This window comes from Leucoraja erinacea, chromosome 29 (genome assembly GCF_028641065.1).
Source record: "Leucoraja erinacea ecotype New England chromosome 29, Leri_hhj_1, whole genome shotgun sequence".
NCBI lineage: Eukaryota > Metazoa > Chordata > Chondrichthyes > Rajiformes > Rajidae > Leucoraja > Leucoraja erinaceus.
Genome location: NC_073405.1, coordinates 2,109,794 through 2,127,453, shown reverse-complemented (window position 1 = coordinate 2,127,453; position 17,660 = coordinate 2,109,794). Strand labels below are relative to the sequence as shown.

Genomic DNA, 17,660 nt, shown 5'->3' with positions numbered 1-17,660 from the left:
CAGGATTGAGCCTGGATCTCTGGCACCATGAGGCAACAACCCTGCTGTGCCACCATGCTGCCCTTGAGCAATCCCATTTTATTTTTAAGAAAGAACTGCAGATGCTGGAAAAATCGAAGGTAGCGTAATGGTACCAAACTCTTAAAGATAGCGGAGTCAGGGGACATGGGGAGAAGGCAGGAACGGGGTACTGATTGGGGATGATCAGCCATGATCACATTAAATGGTGGTGCTGGCACGAAGGGCCGAATGGCCTACTCCTGCACCTATTGTCTATTGTGCTATGGAGCATTGCAAGATGACAAAAGATATCATTGAAATTCAAGTCAGTTTGTAAACTAACCATGAGTAAAGATTGTTCTCAATTGGATATCGTGTGGTGTGCGTATGCTAGCACTAATTCACAGGCATGTCCATAAAGGTTTAATGTGGTCTTCAAATTTCAGCAGGCATGAATGGCCGACGAAAGCACTTTCTTTGTTACTCAGACGTTTCCTGTTTTGCCGGTTTTGTAAGGCCTTGGCTGGATCACTGAAGTGCAGTTTGGGCTCTGCAAATAAATAATGTACTGGCCTTGAGAGTGTGTTGCAGATTTACCAGAATCTTGTGTTGAGTCGAATTATGGAATATATAGAACGTTTAGAAGGAATATAATCATAATCATGGGTAGACACAAAATGCTGGGGAAACTCAGCGGGTGAGGCAGCACCGATGGAGAGAAGAAATATGCGACGTTTCGGGTCGAGAAACTCTGGGTGAGGCAGCAACTGTGGAGGGAAGGAATAGGCGACGTTTCGGGTCGACACCCTTTCGAGTCTCGACCCGAAACGTCACCAATTCCTTACTTCCATGGATGCTGTCTAACCAGCTGAGTTTCTCCAACATTTTTTGTCTACCTTTGATTTTTTTTTTCCAGCATCTGCAGTTTTTTCTTTAAGATAATCATCATCATATTTAGTTAGCTAAATGATTGCGAATTTTACAATGATACTGCCTGGAAGGCAGTGTCAGAGTATTCCAGAGAATGGTTTGCACAAAGGCCTGGGCAGAACGTGGACCTTCTCCAAAAAGCAGTTGATGCGTGCTTTGTTGAACTGATTTTTGCTGGGTTGTGGAATAAATAGAACTGTAAAGGTGGATGTCATGTCAGTCAAGACCTCGTCGCAGATTGGAAAAGGTGTCGAAGGTGACGAGACCAAGAGCAGTCTGAAATAGGGTCCTGATACAAAACATCGCCTGTCCATTCCCTCCCATGATGCTGCCTGATCCACTGAGTTCCTCTGGCACTGTGTGTTGAAATGAGAATAGCAACAGACCAACCACGTGTCCCCTCTAGCCTGTGTTTTTTTGTTTACCAATCAAAGTAATGTTTATTGCTTAATGCACTTTCTGGCCACTTGCTTAGTAACCCTACTGGCAAAAAAAATCAGCCCTGGTCTACTCGACAACTTTGCATTCAAAGATCACCAGAATAGAGGATTGCAAAAATTCACCTTTTAATTTTGAAATTCTGAGTTTATGCCCTGGCTGGTCCCCAATTTTGAAATTCTGAGTTTATGCCTTGGCTGGACTCTTCAGCAGAGAAATTATCCAAGCATATTAGAAAATATTCCACCATATCTAGGTCCCCTAGTCTTTTGTATTGGAATGTGTTGTGGAGGAAATTCATTTGACCTGCTGAATTGCTGAAATTACTCATGCAACTGCCTGGGAGATAGATTCCTTGACATGGCAGGAGTATTGTTGTAAAAAAAAAGAAATAAATTTAGTGGTGCAAAATAAAAGCAGCAGATTAATGCATGGAAGAGCTTCAGTTTGTGGGTAGGGACAGCAAGACACGCAGGGGACTACATCTCCCATCAGTCCATGCCACGGTCTGCCGCAGGGTGGGCTGGGAGTTGTAGTTCTCTTCCGCCTCCCCCCCCGGCCGCAATGGTTGGTTGGGCCTACAACTCCCAGGGGGCACCGCGCACGCACCAATGGCGCGAGGTCACCTGCCGCTGTGGCGGAAGTGTCGTCGCTCCCGCGCAACCCAACTTGGCGCCGGAAGTCCCGGCGTCCCCGATTGACGGGCGCGGTTGTCGAATGGGCGGGCTCGGCGGCCGGCGGCGTGGCCAATGGGGGAGGGAAGGGGGCGGGACCGGGCGCCAGCAGGGTTGGTTGTGTGAGTGTGTGTGTGTGTGAGGCGGCGGCGGCGGCGCAGAGTGATGCGGAGTTGGAGACGATGGTGAGTGGAGGAGGCGCCCGGAGAGGGGGGGAACGGGAACTAGAACTAGAGCCCGGGGCGCGGGCCCGGCCTGGGGGGGGGGGAATGTGGGAGGGGGGGTGTGTGTGTGTGTGGGGGAACTAGGGGTGGATATGGGGTTTGTGGTGTGTGTGTAGGGGAGGGAGGGGTGGATGGATGGGGGAAAGGGAGGGGTTTTATATGTGGTTGGGAGGGAGTGGATGTGGAGAGGGGAGGGGAGGGGTGGATGTAGAAGAGAAGGGTGGATGTGGGGAGGGGGAGGGGAGTGGATGTGGGGTAGGGGTGGAGTGGGGGTTGTGGGGAGGGGTGGATGTGGGGAGGGGTGGATGTAGAGAGGGGTGGATGTGGGTTTGGGGAGGGGTGGATGTGGAGAGGGGTGGATGTGGGGAGGGGGGTGGATGTAGGGGGGTGGATGTGGGGAGGGGTGGATGGATGGGGGGGGGGTGGGGTGGGGAGGGGTGGATGTGGGTTTGGGGTGGGGTGGAGGTGGGGAGGGGAGGGGTGGATGTAGAGAGGGGGATGTGGGGAGGGGTGGATGTGGGGAGGGGTGGGATGTGGGGGGTGGGGTGGGATGGGGGAGAGGTGGGGGGGTGGGGGGGGGTGGATGGAGGGAGGGGAGGGGAGGGGAGGGGTGGATGAGGGGAGGGGTGGATGAGGGGAGGGGTGGATGAAGGGAGGGGTGGGGGGATGGAGGGGAGGGGTGGGGTGTGGAAGGGGGGGAGGTGGATGTGGGAGGGGGGTGGATGTAGAGAGGGGTGGTGGGGAGGGTGGATGAAGGGAGGGGTGGGGTGGATGTGGGGAGGGGTGGATGTAGAGAGGGGTGGATGTGGGGAGGGGGAGGGGTGGATGAGAGGAGGGGTGTTCGGTGGATAGTGGGAGGGGGAAAGGAAGAGTGGCGAGGCAGGATGGGGATGGGAATATGAGGCAATAGTGAGGCTGGAGTGTGTCGGTGTGGGATGAACTGATGGACGAAAGGCGGAGTGGAGAGGTGGGAGAATGAGGGATGGGAGGGACATTGGTCAAAGGATGGATTTGTGGAACATGTGGACGAAGAGTGGCCGTTGCTTGGTGGCGTTGGTAATTGGCGTGATATTGGGGCTGGCGACGTTGACCATTGAGGCAGGCGTAGGGCTGGCGAGTGTAGATTGGTTTAAGGTGTTCAGTCAAGGTGCTGGAGTGGGTGGCGGAGGTGTGGGATGGATGGATGGATGGAAGGAATTGTAGTTAGGCAGGGGGGGGGGGGGGGGGGGGGGGTGGGGAGGGATAGTTGGTCAAGGGATGGAATAGTTGCGGAATCGGGTTTATGGCCCCGACCACAGGTGAACAAGGAGGTGGACTGACTGAACTGTGTGCCTTCCACCACATTGCAGAATGCTGTGGTGGATGTTTGTGTTAAATCTTATTGTGTATTGTGTGTTCTTTTTAATTGTACCGCTGCTGACAAATTCATTTCACTGCACCTTCGGGTGTATGTGACGAATAAAAGTGACTTTGACTTTGCTGGGTGGGGAGTGTGGGTGCGGGTGAAAGTTGGCATGACGTTTGTGGGGGTGATTGACATAGGCGTGGGGCTGGAGCGTGTAGATTGGGGTGGGGTGCTTGGTCAGGTTATTAATGTGGGTAGGAGGGGTGGTTAGTATTGGGTGGATGGAAGTAAGGAAGAGTGGTGAGGCAGGAAGGGGTGGTGGGAGAATGAGGGATGGGAGAGGTAGTTGATCAAGGATTAGTGTAATGCTTGACAAAGAACTGCAGATGCTGGAAAAATCGAAGGTAGACAAAAATGCTGGAGAAACTCAGCGGGTGAGGCAGCCATGATCACATTGAATGGCGGTGCTGGCTCGAAGGGCCGAATGGCGTACTCTTGCAACTATTGTCTATCTATGGAGCGAAGGAATAGTCAACGTTTCAGGTCGAGACCCTTTCGGGTCTCGACCTGAAACGTCACCTATTCCTTCGCTCCATAGATGCTGCCTCACCCGCTGAGTTTCTCCAGCATTTTTGTCTATGTAAGATTTAGTGGATGAATAGTGGGGAGGAATGTGAGGTGAGTAAGTTGGCAAGACATGGCGCTGGAAACATGCCATTCTTGGTTTCCTGGTCCTCCAAAAATTATTCCAAATGGAATTTAAACTGGTGGAGGGTGGACTTAAGCAGAAAAGGGTTATTGGATAAAACGAGCTACCTTAAATTTAGTTGCGTCTGGTTGGGTAACTATGGTAGGGTGAAGACTATTCCATGCTTTAATTGTGCGGGGGGAAGAATGAATTGCTCTACACGTCTGTCTTGGGAGTTGGTATCTCAAATTGGATCAAATGTTCTCGTCTGGGCTTAATAGGTTTAGGTTTGGTGTCGGTTTGGTCATCTATGTCGAGCTGACCATTTAACATTTTGTAAAAACAGGTCAAACGGTGAGCTTTACATCTGTCTTGCAGAGGGTTGCACCCCAGTGAATTCAGAAGTTGAGTATGTAGAATGGGAATGAATGTTTGGGCAGGTGGCTGTCGAGCAGTGTGTGTGTGTGTGTGGGCAACTGTGTGTGGGCAAGTGTGCTGTAAGTGTGTGAGCAAGCAAGGGAAACAGATGAAGAGGATCAATGAGAGCGAGAGGGCTGGGAATACAAGATATAAATGTGGGCAGCTGGGTGGGTAGAATCTTTGGTTATAGATGTCTTATAATGTGACAGATGTGTGTGTGTGTATCTGGCAGTATTGTATAGCAGTGCAAATATATTGGGTAGACAGTTAAAGTTTTGAAGCAGTCCTATAAACAAAGGGAATCTTCCAAATGTGCAACAGTTGAAAGTCTCATGGAAAATGTGAGGACAATACCTTCTAATGTTCAAAATCATATGGGTCTTTGCTTTCATGGTGAAGCGGAGAGAATTGTCTCAGAAGACCTCATTGCCTTGGAATAAAATCGCGTACCTTCAGAACAGAGACGAGGAGGAATTTCTTTAGTCGGAGGGTGGTGAATCTGTGGAATTCATTGCCACTGACGACTGAGGAGGCCAAGGCAATGGATATTTTTTTAAGGTGGAGATTGACAGATTCTTGATTAGTACGGGTGTCAGGGGTTAAGGGGAGAATGGGGTTGAGAGGGAGAGATAGATCTGTCATGATTGAATGGTGGGGTAGACTTGATGGGCCGAATAGCTTAATTCTGCTCCTGGGACTTATGAACAGGAGAATTGCAGAGAACGGCGTTCCCACCCACAATACAAATGACTGGAATGTCATGTGGCAAACCTATTTGCATCAATACTGTTCCAGTGTTGTTCTGCAACAGGCCGAGCCTTTCAGTATTGTATCCTCAGATTACACAGTCAGATACCTGTTACTGTCATTACTTCTTCAGTGTCTCGACCCGCAACGTCGCCCATTCCTTCTCTCCAGAGATGCTGCCTGTCCCGCTGAGTTACTCCAGCATTTTGTATCCACCTTCGATTTAAACCAGTATCAGCAGTTCTTTCGTACATATAGACGTACCCACCTGTACCCATACCGTACACCAGTATTTAAGAAGGAACTGCAGATGCTGGAAAATTGAAGGCAGACAAAAATGCTGGAGAAACTCAGCAGGTGCAGCAGCATCTATGGAGCGAAGGAAATAGGCAACGTTTCGGGCCGAAACCCTTCCGGGTTTCGGCCTGAAACGTTGCCTATTTCCTTCAAGGGTTTCGGCCTGAAACGTTGCCTATCTCCTTCGCTCCATAGATGCTGCTGAACCCGCTGAGTTTCTCCAGCATTTTTGTCTACCTGTACACCAGTATCACCGGTGTGCTCTCCAGCTCTGCTGGAATGCCATTATATTCAGGATTGAGTGTGGTCGTTAACTCTCGGTTGATGAAATGTGAGCACAATGGTATCTTTGGTTGTATCCATTGGCACCAACCGCTGTTACTCCTGAAAATTCCTTAATAATAATAATAACTTTATTTGTTAAGCACCTTAAAAACAACCAAAGCTGACCAAAGTGCTGTACAGAAAAAAGAAAACAAGCAAGATATCATAAAACAGGCAGAACAACAGAACATACAACTAACACAAAAAAAAAATTTTCCTTGCACTGCAAGAACCAAGAGTTACATAGAAACATAGAAATTAGGTGCAGGAGTAGGCCATTCGGCCCTTCGAGCCTGCACCGCCATTCAATATGATCATGGCTGATCATCCAACTCAGTATCCCGTACCTGCCTTCTCTCCATACCCCCTGATCCCCTTAGCCACACGGGCCACATCTAACTCCCTCTTAAATATAGCCAATGAACTGTGGCCTCAACTACCCTCTGCGGCAGAGAGTTCCAGAGATTCACCACTCTCTGTGTGAAAAAAGTTCTTCTCATCTCGGTTTTAAAGGATTTTCCCCTTATCCTTAAGCTGTGACCCCTTGTCCTGGACTTCCCCAACATCGGGAACAATCTTCCTGCATCTAGCCTGTCCAACCCCTTAAGAATTTTGTAAGTTTCTATAAGATCCCCTCTCAATCTCCTAAATTCTAGAGTTCTTCTGCAGCATGTAGAATCTGACGGTGGTGCCCGGAGAGAAAGAACACAGGCCAGTTTGGAATACACACTCTGGAGGGAACTCTGCCTTCAGCAATCCGGGCTCTGCCAGTTATCACTGCCTACTTGCTCCATAGCATTATTTGTTTGGGGATTTTCAGGCCGAAACCCTTGAAGGAAATAGGCAACGTTTCGGGCCGAAACCCGGAAGGGTTTCGGCCCGAAACGTTGCCTATTTCCTTCACTCCATAGATGCTGCAGCACCCGCTGAGTTTCTCCAGCATTTGTTTTTGGGAGCATGTAGTTAACAATCAGTGCTGTTTGCCACTGTCAACGAAGATGTGAAAGGCCCATCTTGACCTAGAAACTCTTGAAATGTATGTATCTGAAGATAATATTAGTCCAATTTTACTCTTGCAACGTGCATTTCAGCAATTCTACAGATTTCTTGGAATTTTCCCTGCTCTTCAGTGGAAGTTGACACCATATGACTTTGAACAATGCAATGTCCTTCTGATTTTTTCTTTAAATCGGGTTCAGCTGTTAAATGTTTGGAAGATTCTATTGTATAGACTTTCAATGCCCAGAATGGTGTTTTTAGGGTTTTGCAAATTGTCTGCTAGTAACTAGTCCACACGCAAAAAATACACTGTTTGTGTAAAGTAATCTAAGACATGATGGCATATTTGCATGATTTATTGAGCATTTATTTTTGAGGTAAAAGTACTTTCCAGCCTTGTTTTGGCCGAGGTTCAGAGGATTCCAGTTTAAATGTATCCTCTTGCCATCAGTTGCCCGACCCAGTGAATTATCGAGCTTAATGAGTTGTTTAGGGGCTCACCCATATCCTTGCTAGCCATGATCTCAACTCTACCAAGATCACTCCTCTCTCACAGACACTTGGTTGAGGCAGTATGTGTTTCTTCTGCCTCTTCACCCATTGCCAAATTTGAATCTGGACTCCACTTCAAGTCGTCTTTATATCCCCAACTTCATTGCTCCCAGAGCTCTGATCATTCCCGATTAGAATCATTGCCATTGACAGCCTTGGCACCAGTGAGAATTAATTCCTTCCACTCTCTGACCTCTAGAAGCTTTGTTAGTCTCTGGCAGCTCCGGGCAGTAACATTTTGTTTGATGAAGCTCTGAGACATAGAAACATAGAAATTAGGTGCAGGAGTAGGCCATTCGGCCCTTCGAGCCTGCACCGCCATTCAATATGATCATGGCTGATCATCCAACTCAGTATCCCGTACCTGCCTTCTCTCCATACCCCCTGATCCCCTTAGCCACAAGGACCACATCTAACTCCCTCTTAAATATAGCCAATGAACTGGCCTCAACTACCCTCTGTGGCAGAGAGTTCCAGAGATTCACCACTCTCTGTGTGAAAAAAGTTCTTCTCATCTCAGTTTTAAAGGATTTCCCCTTTATCCTTAAGCTGTGACCCCTGGTCCTGGGCTTCCCGAACATCGGGAACGATCTTCCTGCATCTAGCCTGTCAAACCCCTTAAGAATTTTGTAAGTTTCTATAAGATCCCCTCTCAATCTTCTAAATTCTAGAGAGTATAAACCAAGTCTATCCAGTCTTTCTTCATAAGACAGTCCTGACATCCCAGGAATCAGTCTGGTGAACCGTCTCTGCACTCCCTCTATGGCAATAATGTCCTTCCTCAGATTGGAGACCAAAAAACTGTACGCAATACTCCAGGTGTGGTCTCACCAAGACCCTGTACAACTGCAGTAGAACCTCTCTGCTCCTATACTCAAATCCTTTTGCAATGAAAGCTAACATACCATTCGCTTTCTTTACTGCCTGCTGCACCTGCATGCCTACCTTCAATGACTGGTGTACCATGACACCCAGGTCTCGCTGCATCTCCCCCTTTCCCAATCGCCACCGAAGACTATTTCCTTCGTTAAAGATCCCGCGTAAATGAAAATCATTGCCTTTGTCTTTGTTTATCTCTGCCGATTCCTTTTCTCCCCTCTAACTCACAAATGAAGTTTCTCTCTCCTAACACGTGCAGCGGGCCTTTCAGTTGAACTGTGAGAGCCCGGAGTTATTGCTCTTCCCCGATTCCCTCTGCCACCTTTGTACCATCGACTGCCAGCGAACACACTACTTAATCACACGTTGCAAAACTTTTCCATCTCCTTCTAGGGGGTAAACTTGACTTCCTAATAGATGTCTTTTCTCCTCCGAGTCAGTTTATTTGAGACCACAGTTCACACTATCCACCACAGTTCTAGTCATTTTTAATCTTCTGTCAAAATGCTGGAAACCACTTGGCTATTCAATCTCATAGCCCCATTCTTCTTCTTCTTGCGTATGGCATGCACAGCCTAAAGTTGTAAACATAGAAACATAGACAACAGGTGCAGGAGTAGGCCATTCGGCCCTTCGAGCCTGCACCGCCATTCAATATGATCATGGCTGATCATCGAACTCAGTATCCTGTACCTGCCTTCTCTCCATACCCTCTGATCCCCTTCGCACAAGGGCCACATCTAACTCCCTCTTAAATATAGCCAATGAACTGTGTGGCCTCAACTACCTTCTGTGGCAGAGAATTCCACAGATTCACCACTCTCTGTGTGAAAAATGTTTTCCTCATCTCGGTCCTAAAAGATTTCCGTCTTATCCTTAAACTGTGACCTGTCCTATTTGACAACTTGTTCTATTTGATTGTGCACGCCAGGTTGATTGAATTGGTTGAAACAGGGCAGACCACGTGAAGGTTGCAATCTCCCACCCCAGATTCAGATTCAGATTCAACTTTAATTGTCATTGTCAGTGTACAGTACAGAGACAACGAAATGCACCCCAGTCCCTTTATTAAAGGCATTGATTGTAAGGCATTGATAGCAGATCCATTTCTTCAGCCTGGTTTGTGTGTAGAGGAAATGTGTAGGAAGGAACTGCATATGCTGGTTTACACCTCCAGAGATGCTGCCTGACCCGCTGAGTTACTCCAGCATTATGTGTCTGACTTTAAAGTACAGAAGACCTATGGATCCACGTTTTTGTGAATGTTGTTTCCTCCCATTGCCAGTTTGCTTTCGGCTGAGGTTCGAAACTGGGAAATTGGCATGTTATAATTTGGGAGATCTCATTGAGGAATGGTCTGATCGTTTGTTTGTGTGTGTGTGTGTGTTTGTGTTTGGTTACAGGCGGACTTCTTGAAAGGACTGCCAGTCTACAATGAGAGCAATTTCAGCCGGTTTCACGCAGACTCCGTTTGCAAAGCTTCGGTGAGTGTTTATCAACAGCTGGCAAGGGTCAGCCACACATCTTAGTTACTGTCAGTGCATGAACGTGAGGGTAAACCTTGCTGAGGTAGGTTCCAGTGATGCTGTGTCCCAGGCATGGAATTCATAGCGGGGTGGGACACACTAAACTCAAGATTATTCGGAGCTGCATAATCCATATCCTGGGTGACTTCATGATACATCTGACGAGTGATGAAAATTAAACAAGTTCGGAAACAGTCGGCTGTGGAGGTGAAGTCAATGGGTATATTTAAGGTGGAGATTGACAGATTCTTGACTAGGAAGGGTGTGGGAGTTATGGGGAGAAGGCAGGAGAATGGGGTTGAGAGAGAGAGATGGATCAGCCATAATTGAATGGGATAGAAGACGGTGGGAGGAATGGCCTAATTCTACTCCTATAACCTATGAACAATGAAACAATTGCCCTCGTCCTTTACGAGGGTGTTGCCAGGACTAGAGGGCCTGAGTTATAGGGAGAGGTTTAGTAGGCTGGGACTCTATTCTCTGGAGAACAGGAAAATGAGGGAAGATCTTATAGAAGTGTACAAAATCATGAGAGGAATAGATCGGGTAGATGCACAGAGTCTGCCCAAAGTACGTGAATTGAGGACCAGAGGATATAGGTTTAAGGTGAAGGGAGGGGTAAAGATTTAATAGGAATCTAAGGGGTAACCTTTTCACACAAAGGGTGGTGGGTGTAGGCCATTCGGCCGTTCGAGCCAGCACCACTATTCAATGTGATCATGGCTGATCATCCCCAATCAGTACCCCGTTCCTGCCTTCTCCCCATATCCCCTGACTCCGCTATCTTTAAGGGCCCTATCAAGCTCTCTTTTGAAAGTATCCAGAGAACCTGCCTCCACCGCTCTCAGAGAACCGGCCTCCACCGCTCTCAGAGACAGAGAATCCCACAGACTCACAACTCTCTCTGAGAAAAAGTGTTTCCTCATCTCTGTTCTAAATGCCTCGCCCCTTATTCTTGAACTGTGGCCCCTTGGACTCCCCCAACATCGGGAACATGTTTTCTGTCTCTAGCGTGTCCTATAACATGGTGCTCAGAACTGAACACGATACTCCCTGAATTTCTGTTGCTATTTGTCTCCCTCTGGTAGAGATGTCACATCAAAACCTTTTGTAATTTTCATTACTTCTCACCATCACCCTTCAATCATTCTTCTTCCCACCTTTACCGACCTATGTAATGTCACTTTCGGCCCATCTCTGCAGAATCTTTCTTTACACCTCCTTCACTGCCTTTGTCTCAATTTTGTTGTTTCTAGGCCACTATCACAAGCCACTGGGGAGATATAAACAGCTGAATGCAATTTTCAAACCAAAGGCAGAAGGATTTGGGGGGAAAGTTTCAAAACATGTTGCCTTCACCAGCTGAGACCCCATGTGATGAAACTAATACATAATGAGCGTTTGTCGGCACTGGGCCTGTACTCGCTGGAGTTTGGAAGGATGAGGGGGGGACCTCATTGAAACTTACAGAATAATGAAAGGCCTGGATAGAGTGGTTGTGGAGAGGATGTTTCCACTAGTGGGAGAGTCTAAGACCAGAGGTCACAGCCTCACAATTATAGGACGTTCTTTTAGAAAGAAGACGAGGAGGAATTTCTTTGGTCAGAGGGTGGTGAATCTGTGGAATTCTTTGCCACAGAAGGCTGTGGAGGCAAAGTTAGTGGATATATTTAAGGCAGAGATAGATAGATTCTTGATTAGTACGGGTGTCAGAGATTATAACCATATAACCAATAACAATTACAGCACGGAAACAGGCCATCTCGGCCCTACAAGTCCGTGCCGAACAACTTTTTTCCCCTTAGTCCCACCTGCCTGCACTCATACCATAACCCTCCATTCCCTTCTCATCCATATGCCTATCCAATTTATTTTTAAATGCTACCAACGAACCTGCCGACACCACTTCCACTGGAAGCTCATTCCACACCGCTACCACTCTCTGAGTAAAGAAGTTCCCCCTCATGTTACCCCTAAACTTCTGTCCCTTAATTCTGAAGTCATGTCCTCTTGTTTGAATCTTCCCTATTCTCAAAGGGAAAAGCTTGTCCACATCAACTCTGTCTATCCTTCTCATCATTTTAAAGACCTCTATCAAGTCCCCCCTTAACCTTCTTAGCTCCAGAGAATAAAGACCTAACTTATTCAACCTATCTCTGTAACATGTTATGGGAAGAAGGCAGGAGAATGGGGTTAGGAGGGAGAGATGTATCAGCCATGATTGAATAGCGGAGTAGACTCGATGGGCTGAATGGCCTAATTCTGTTCCTGTCGCTTATGACAACCTACCTATCTGACGTGAGATAGCTTTTGTTGTGTTTCTGTATCAGAGACGCAGGGGCAACAACTGTTTGTAACTTGCCTGTCCCATGGGCAATTGTTTGGGTGACTACAGACGACTGAAGCAAAACATTCAACATGTTGAAAGATGTTCGGCGACAGTGTCGACAATTTTTGCTGTCGTAAGGTTGTCGCCAGGTTGTCGTGGGTGAATTCCATTAAAATTAGTACCTGGCAGTCGCCTAAGTGGGACAGGGCCATAAGGCTACACATTAGGGAGTGGACTCGGTATCACATCAAACACACACAATCAGTCGAGGGGATAGTGGCCGATTGGAGCCATTTGTCACAGAAATTCACTAACCCTGGAGTACAGGAAACGCTGAATTTTCAAATCTTTTGCAGAATAGAAGACCGTCTGTATACCTGCCAACACGAGAGTACCCGTCGGAACAGAGTGAGTGCCGGCCTTTTTCATTCAGATACAGCGGGCAGGAACGTGATGGCTCTGGGGGGGAGGGGGTATATAGTCTGTGCTTTTCCCCCACATGGAAATTGGGCAAGAGAGTGGATCACTACCCAAATGTCCCCCAAATGTTGTGCTGGGAGATGTGTTGTCCACAGGTGCCTTTATGTCGTCGTCGTCCCCCCCCCTCCCCCGTCCCCCTCTCCCCGTTCCTTCTCATCTCCCACTTGGTTCCAGTCTGTGGGCACTTCCCAGATTCCTCCTCCTCTTCCTCCTCCACATAGACCCCTGTGAGATTGTACGCCGGGCGGCTCCTGTCCACACCCTAGATCTGTACTTTGGACCCCAAATGAACTTGTAGCTCACTGCCAGGAGACTTGGCCTTGGTTTTACAAGTGGATTTAAACCTGAGATCAGAACTGAAAGCCCAAAGCTGTTTTTTTTTTTTTTTTTTGCAGTAATAACTAGTGTCATTGTATGAAACTGTTTGTGGGCCACTTCCCCTTAAGTCTAAAGATAGACACAAAGTGACGCAGTAAATTGCCCCTTAGACACAAAGTGCCTTCGTCAGACTGAGGAAGGGTCCTGACCCGAAACATCACCCATCCTTTTTCTCCAGAGATGCTGTCTGACCTGTCAACCCAAACTTTCACCCACTCTCTTTCTACAGAGATGCTGCCTGACTCGCTGAGTTACTCTAGTGCAGTGGCTCTTAACCTTTTTTGGCACCAGTACTGAACAAAACACAGTTTGTGGTATGTACCTTTGTTGGGTTACATTGAAAATAGGTGCAGGCCCTTCGAGCACGCACTGCCATTCATTGTAATCATGGCTGATCGTCCCCAATCAATAACCCGTGCCTGCCCTCTCCCCATATTCCTTGACTCCACTAGCCCCTAGAGCTCTATCTAACTCTCTCTTAAATCCATCCAGTGACTTGGCCTCCACTGCCCTCTGTGGCAGGGAATTCCACAAATTCACAACTCTCTGGGTGAAAAAGTTTTTTTCTCACCTCAGTCTTAAATGACCCTCCCCTTTATTCTAAGACTGTGTGGGCCCTGGTTCTGGACTCGCCCCACATTGGGAACATGGGCTCATCCTAAACATGGGCTCAACAAATTGACATGTTATTTGTGTCCCCTTCATGACCCCCCCCCCCCACCCGGCAAAGCCCCAAACGACCCCCAGGTTAAGAACCACCGCTCTAGTGCCTTGTGTCTGTCTTTGGTATAAAGCAGCACCTGCAGTTCTTGTATTCTAACTCTTCCTCTTTTTTCCTCTCCACCAGTCATTGTGACAGAGAAGACCAACATTTTGCTTCGATACCTCCATCAGCAATGGGACAAAAAGGTGAGTGGTCGAGTGGTGACTTCTCTATACTTTGTGGGCGTGTGGAAATGTGGTGAGAAGGCTGGATTATCCTGGGTAACCCGTTTAGAGACACGGTGTGGAGACAGACTCAGATTCAGATTCAATTTTAATTGTCATTGTCAGTGTACAGTACAGAGACAACGAAATGCATTTAGCATCTCCCTGGAAGAGCGACATAGCAAACGATTTGAATAAATAATAATAAGTGTCCGGGGGGGGGGGGTGGTGATTGGCAGTCACCGAGATACGTTGTTGAGTAGAGTGACAGCCGCCGGGAAGAAGCTGTTCCTCGACCTGCTGGTTCGGCAACGGAGAGACCTGTAGCGCCTCCCGGATGGTAGGAGGGTAAACAGTCCATGGTTGGGGTGAGAGCAGTCCTTGGCGATGCTGAGCGCCCTCCGCAGACAGCGCTTGCTTTGGACAGACTCAATGGAGGGGAGCGAGGAACCGGTGATGCGTTGGGCAATTTTCACCACCCTCTGCAATGCCTTCCGGTGGGAGACAGAGCAGTTGCCATACCATACTGTGATGCAGTTGGTAAGGATGCTCTCGATGGTGCAGCGGTAGATGGTGCAGACAGGCCCTTCGTCCCACTGAGTCCGCGCCAACCAGTGATCACCCCGTACACTAGCCCTACCCGACACACCAGGGACAATTTACAGAAGCCAATTAACCTACAAAACCTGCACGTCTTAGGAATGTGGGAGGAAACGGGAGCACCCAGAGAAAACCCAATGCGGTCACGGGGAGAACGTGCAAACTCCGTACAGACAGCACCCATAGTCGGAATGGAACCCGGGTCTCTGGCGCTGTGAGGCAGCAACTCTGCCGCTGTGCCGCCCCCAGCTGTCTTGACGTTTGGTTCAGGAGCATCTCCATGGGTGCTTTCAAGAGAGAGCCAGACAGGGCTCTTAAAAATAGCGGAGTCGGGATATGGGGGGAAGGCAGGAACTGGGTACTGATTGGGGATGATCACATTGAATGGCGTTGCTGGCTCAAAGGGCCGAATGGCCTACTCCTGCACCTAGTGTCTATTGTCTTCTAGTGAGTCATACATCAAGCCCAACCTGCCCTTGCCTACCAAGGTTTATCATCTACACGTCCCACCTGCACGAGTTTTGTCCATAATCCTCTATATCTTTCCTTCCAATGTACATGTTCTTAACTGATAGGAGCACAATTGGGCCATTCGGCCCATCGAGTCTACTCCGCCATTCCATCATGGTTGATCTATCTCTCCCCCCCAACCCCATTCTCCTGGCTTCTCCCTGTAACCCCCTAACAGCCGGACTAATCAAGAATCTATACTTTCTCAGCCTTAAAAATACCGGCCGACTTGGCCTCCACAGCCGTAACGGCAGGTGTGGAAATGTCTGCTGAAATATTGTATTTATTTCTCAATCCTTCCAGAATGCAGCAAAGAAACGAGATCAAGAGCAAGTGGACATTGAAGGCGAGAGCTCGGCACCGCCACGAAAAATCGCCCGCACAGACAGCCAGGATATGATCGAAGACACCTAGTGGTCTGATCCCCAGGCGCAAGTGCTTCCCTTTTCATCATGTCATGTCTTACCGTCTCTCCACCATGCAGCCCTTCATTTGTATATCATAGGAGCACCTTTATTTATTTACATATAATTTATGGCCTGGGGGAAGGGGGGGGGGGGGGGGGGGCAGGGAGGCAAGCAGAACAAATGGAAGCCCGATACAGATCCACAGGGAATGGGTGATCAAATACACGCTCCTGTTTTTGCCTGGGGGCGGGGAGGGGTGGGATCTGAATCGGAGACTGGATGGATGGGTGCAGTGCAAACTCTTTGGTGAAACATTGTCGGAGTGAGAGCTTGCAGGAATGGCGATAGTCTTTGCAGTGCATGTCTTCACCTGCTTGTAGTGTCCACAGCATCTAAATTATCATCTCCCCTGGTTTAAACCCCCCCCCCCCCCCCCCCCAATAGGATTGAGACAGCACACTTTGCCACTGAGGTGCTTGTCCCGGTCGTAAGATGGAAGCAATGAAGTGTGCTTCTCTAGTCCCACATCTCTTGAAACATTTTTGTCTTCATCGTACTAGAGGACCCTACCCTACAGTAGTTGCTTTTGGTCGTTCTGTTCAGTTTCCAAGTGACCATTCGCTCGCCCCCATCAGAATCCAAGAGAAGTGGACACTAACTGAGCTGCCCCGCCCCAGACCAGCCTCCGCTCTGGTCAACGCTGCAACCAATAAACCCTTTGGCAATTTGCAGCGTTGCTGTGTGTGTGTGTGTGTGCGTGCGTTGGGCCTGTACACGTCCTTCACCTCCTACACATGATAACCTTGGAAGTTAGAAACAATTCACCGGTCTTGCGGGACGTTCAGTTTTATGCTTTAGTTTGAGAAAGGGAAGCCATTTTGTATAGGTTTTTTTTTTTAACAAGAATAATTGTTTTTGAAGTCCAAAGAGTTAACGTCAGGCATGCTGGCAAATCACTGGTTCTAAATCTTTGTGTGGAGGGATTGTTCCATGCAGCCTCAGTGGGACACGATGGCATCAGTGTCCAATGCATTTGTATTACTTTCATTTTTTTTGTTCCACACAATTTTTAAACATGGGCATTGACTTTTTAAATGCCAAACTGGAGAGAGCTTGAGACTGTTAAGTTGTTCCTATGTTGATATCGCACCTGCTACAACTTTTTGTTTGTCGTGCAGTTAACTTTTACTAAGTATATTTTATGAGTAAGCTTGACAACTGGCAGGTGGGGGGGGGGGAAGAAATCTTCCACGTGCTGCGCCTTCACTGAAACTTGGCTTCAAAGATCTGTTTCTGCTCGATTCGTCAACCGGTTTTGCTCCACCTGCAGCCTTAGCTTCGCCGATGTGGGAAATGCTTCCAAGGCGGGGGGAAGGAAGGGCAAGAGATGTTCTCAATTTTGTTGCTGGTCAGAATCTGTATGTTGTAACGAGTCCAGAAATGGGCGGACATGTTCAAAACTCAATCTGAGGCACAGGCTTGCCAAGTTTGCTTCGGCCCCATGCACGGGCCATTGTGGCCGAATATTATTCTGCTTCTAATTCAAGAGCTGCTTCTCCAGTGCTGCTGCTTTCTCGACACTTCACCTACTCACTCACTCCCTCCCTCCCTCCCGACCAGAACATTGGGCTATGGGAATGCCAGGGCCCTGTTTTAGATTTGTTAAACGTAGTTCTATACTGCAGTCGCATATTCCAGTAAAATATCTACGTGTTTTCCCCTTCCCCCGTCTTACCCCTAGAGTACACTTCACTGAAAGAGAGCAGTAACGCACCCTCTGTAAACGGTGGCCAGGCATGGAAAGGGAATGGAATCTAGTTGAAGTTGTATCGGCCTTTCATACCCATTCAAATTGTTGCCAAGGTGCCTCTCTTTCCACCAAGTTCTGGATTGCTGTGGGTTGGGGGTCGATGCGTGTGAATGCATTTGCCCCACCACCGCCTCTCTCTGACGTTACAATGCCAAGTGACCGAGGTTACCCTTTCG

At 48.2% G+C, this 17,660-nt stretch overlaps 1 protein-coding gene across 1 annotated transcript in view; it reads left to right on the top strand.

Moving 5' to 3' along the window:
* The first annotated feature begins 2,142 nt into the window (after window positions 1–2,142).
* Window positions 2,143–17,660, top strand: part of dda1 (DET1 and DDB1 associated 1) — a 15,943-nt gene continuing 425 nt past the window's right edge. The window contains exons 1-5 of the mRNA XM_055658315.1: window positions 2,143–2,227; window positions 9,921–10,001; window positions 12,729–12,780; window positions 14,078–14,139; window positions 15,571–17,660. The exon at window positions 15,571–17,660 is cut by the window's right edge and continues 425 nt beyond it. Coding sequence (XP_055514290.1) covers window positions 2,225–2,227; window positions 9,921–10,001; window positions 12,729–12,780; window positions 14,078–14,139; window positions 15,571–15,681 — 309 coding nt within the window. The 5' untranslated portion in view covers window positions 2,143–2,224 and the 3' untranslated portion in view covers window positions 15,682–17,660. The remainder of the gene's footprint in view (window positions 2,228–9,920; window positions 10,002–12,728; window positions 12,781–14,077; window positions 14,140–15,570) is intronic.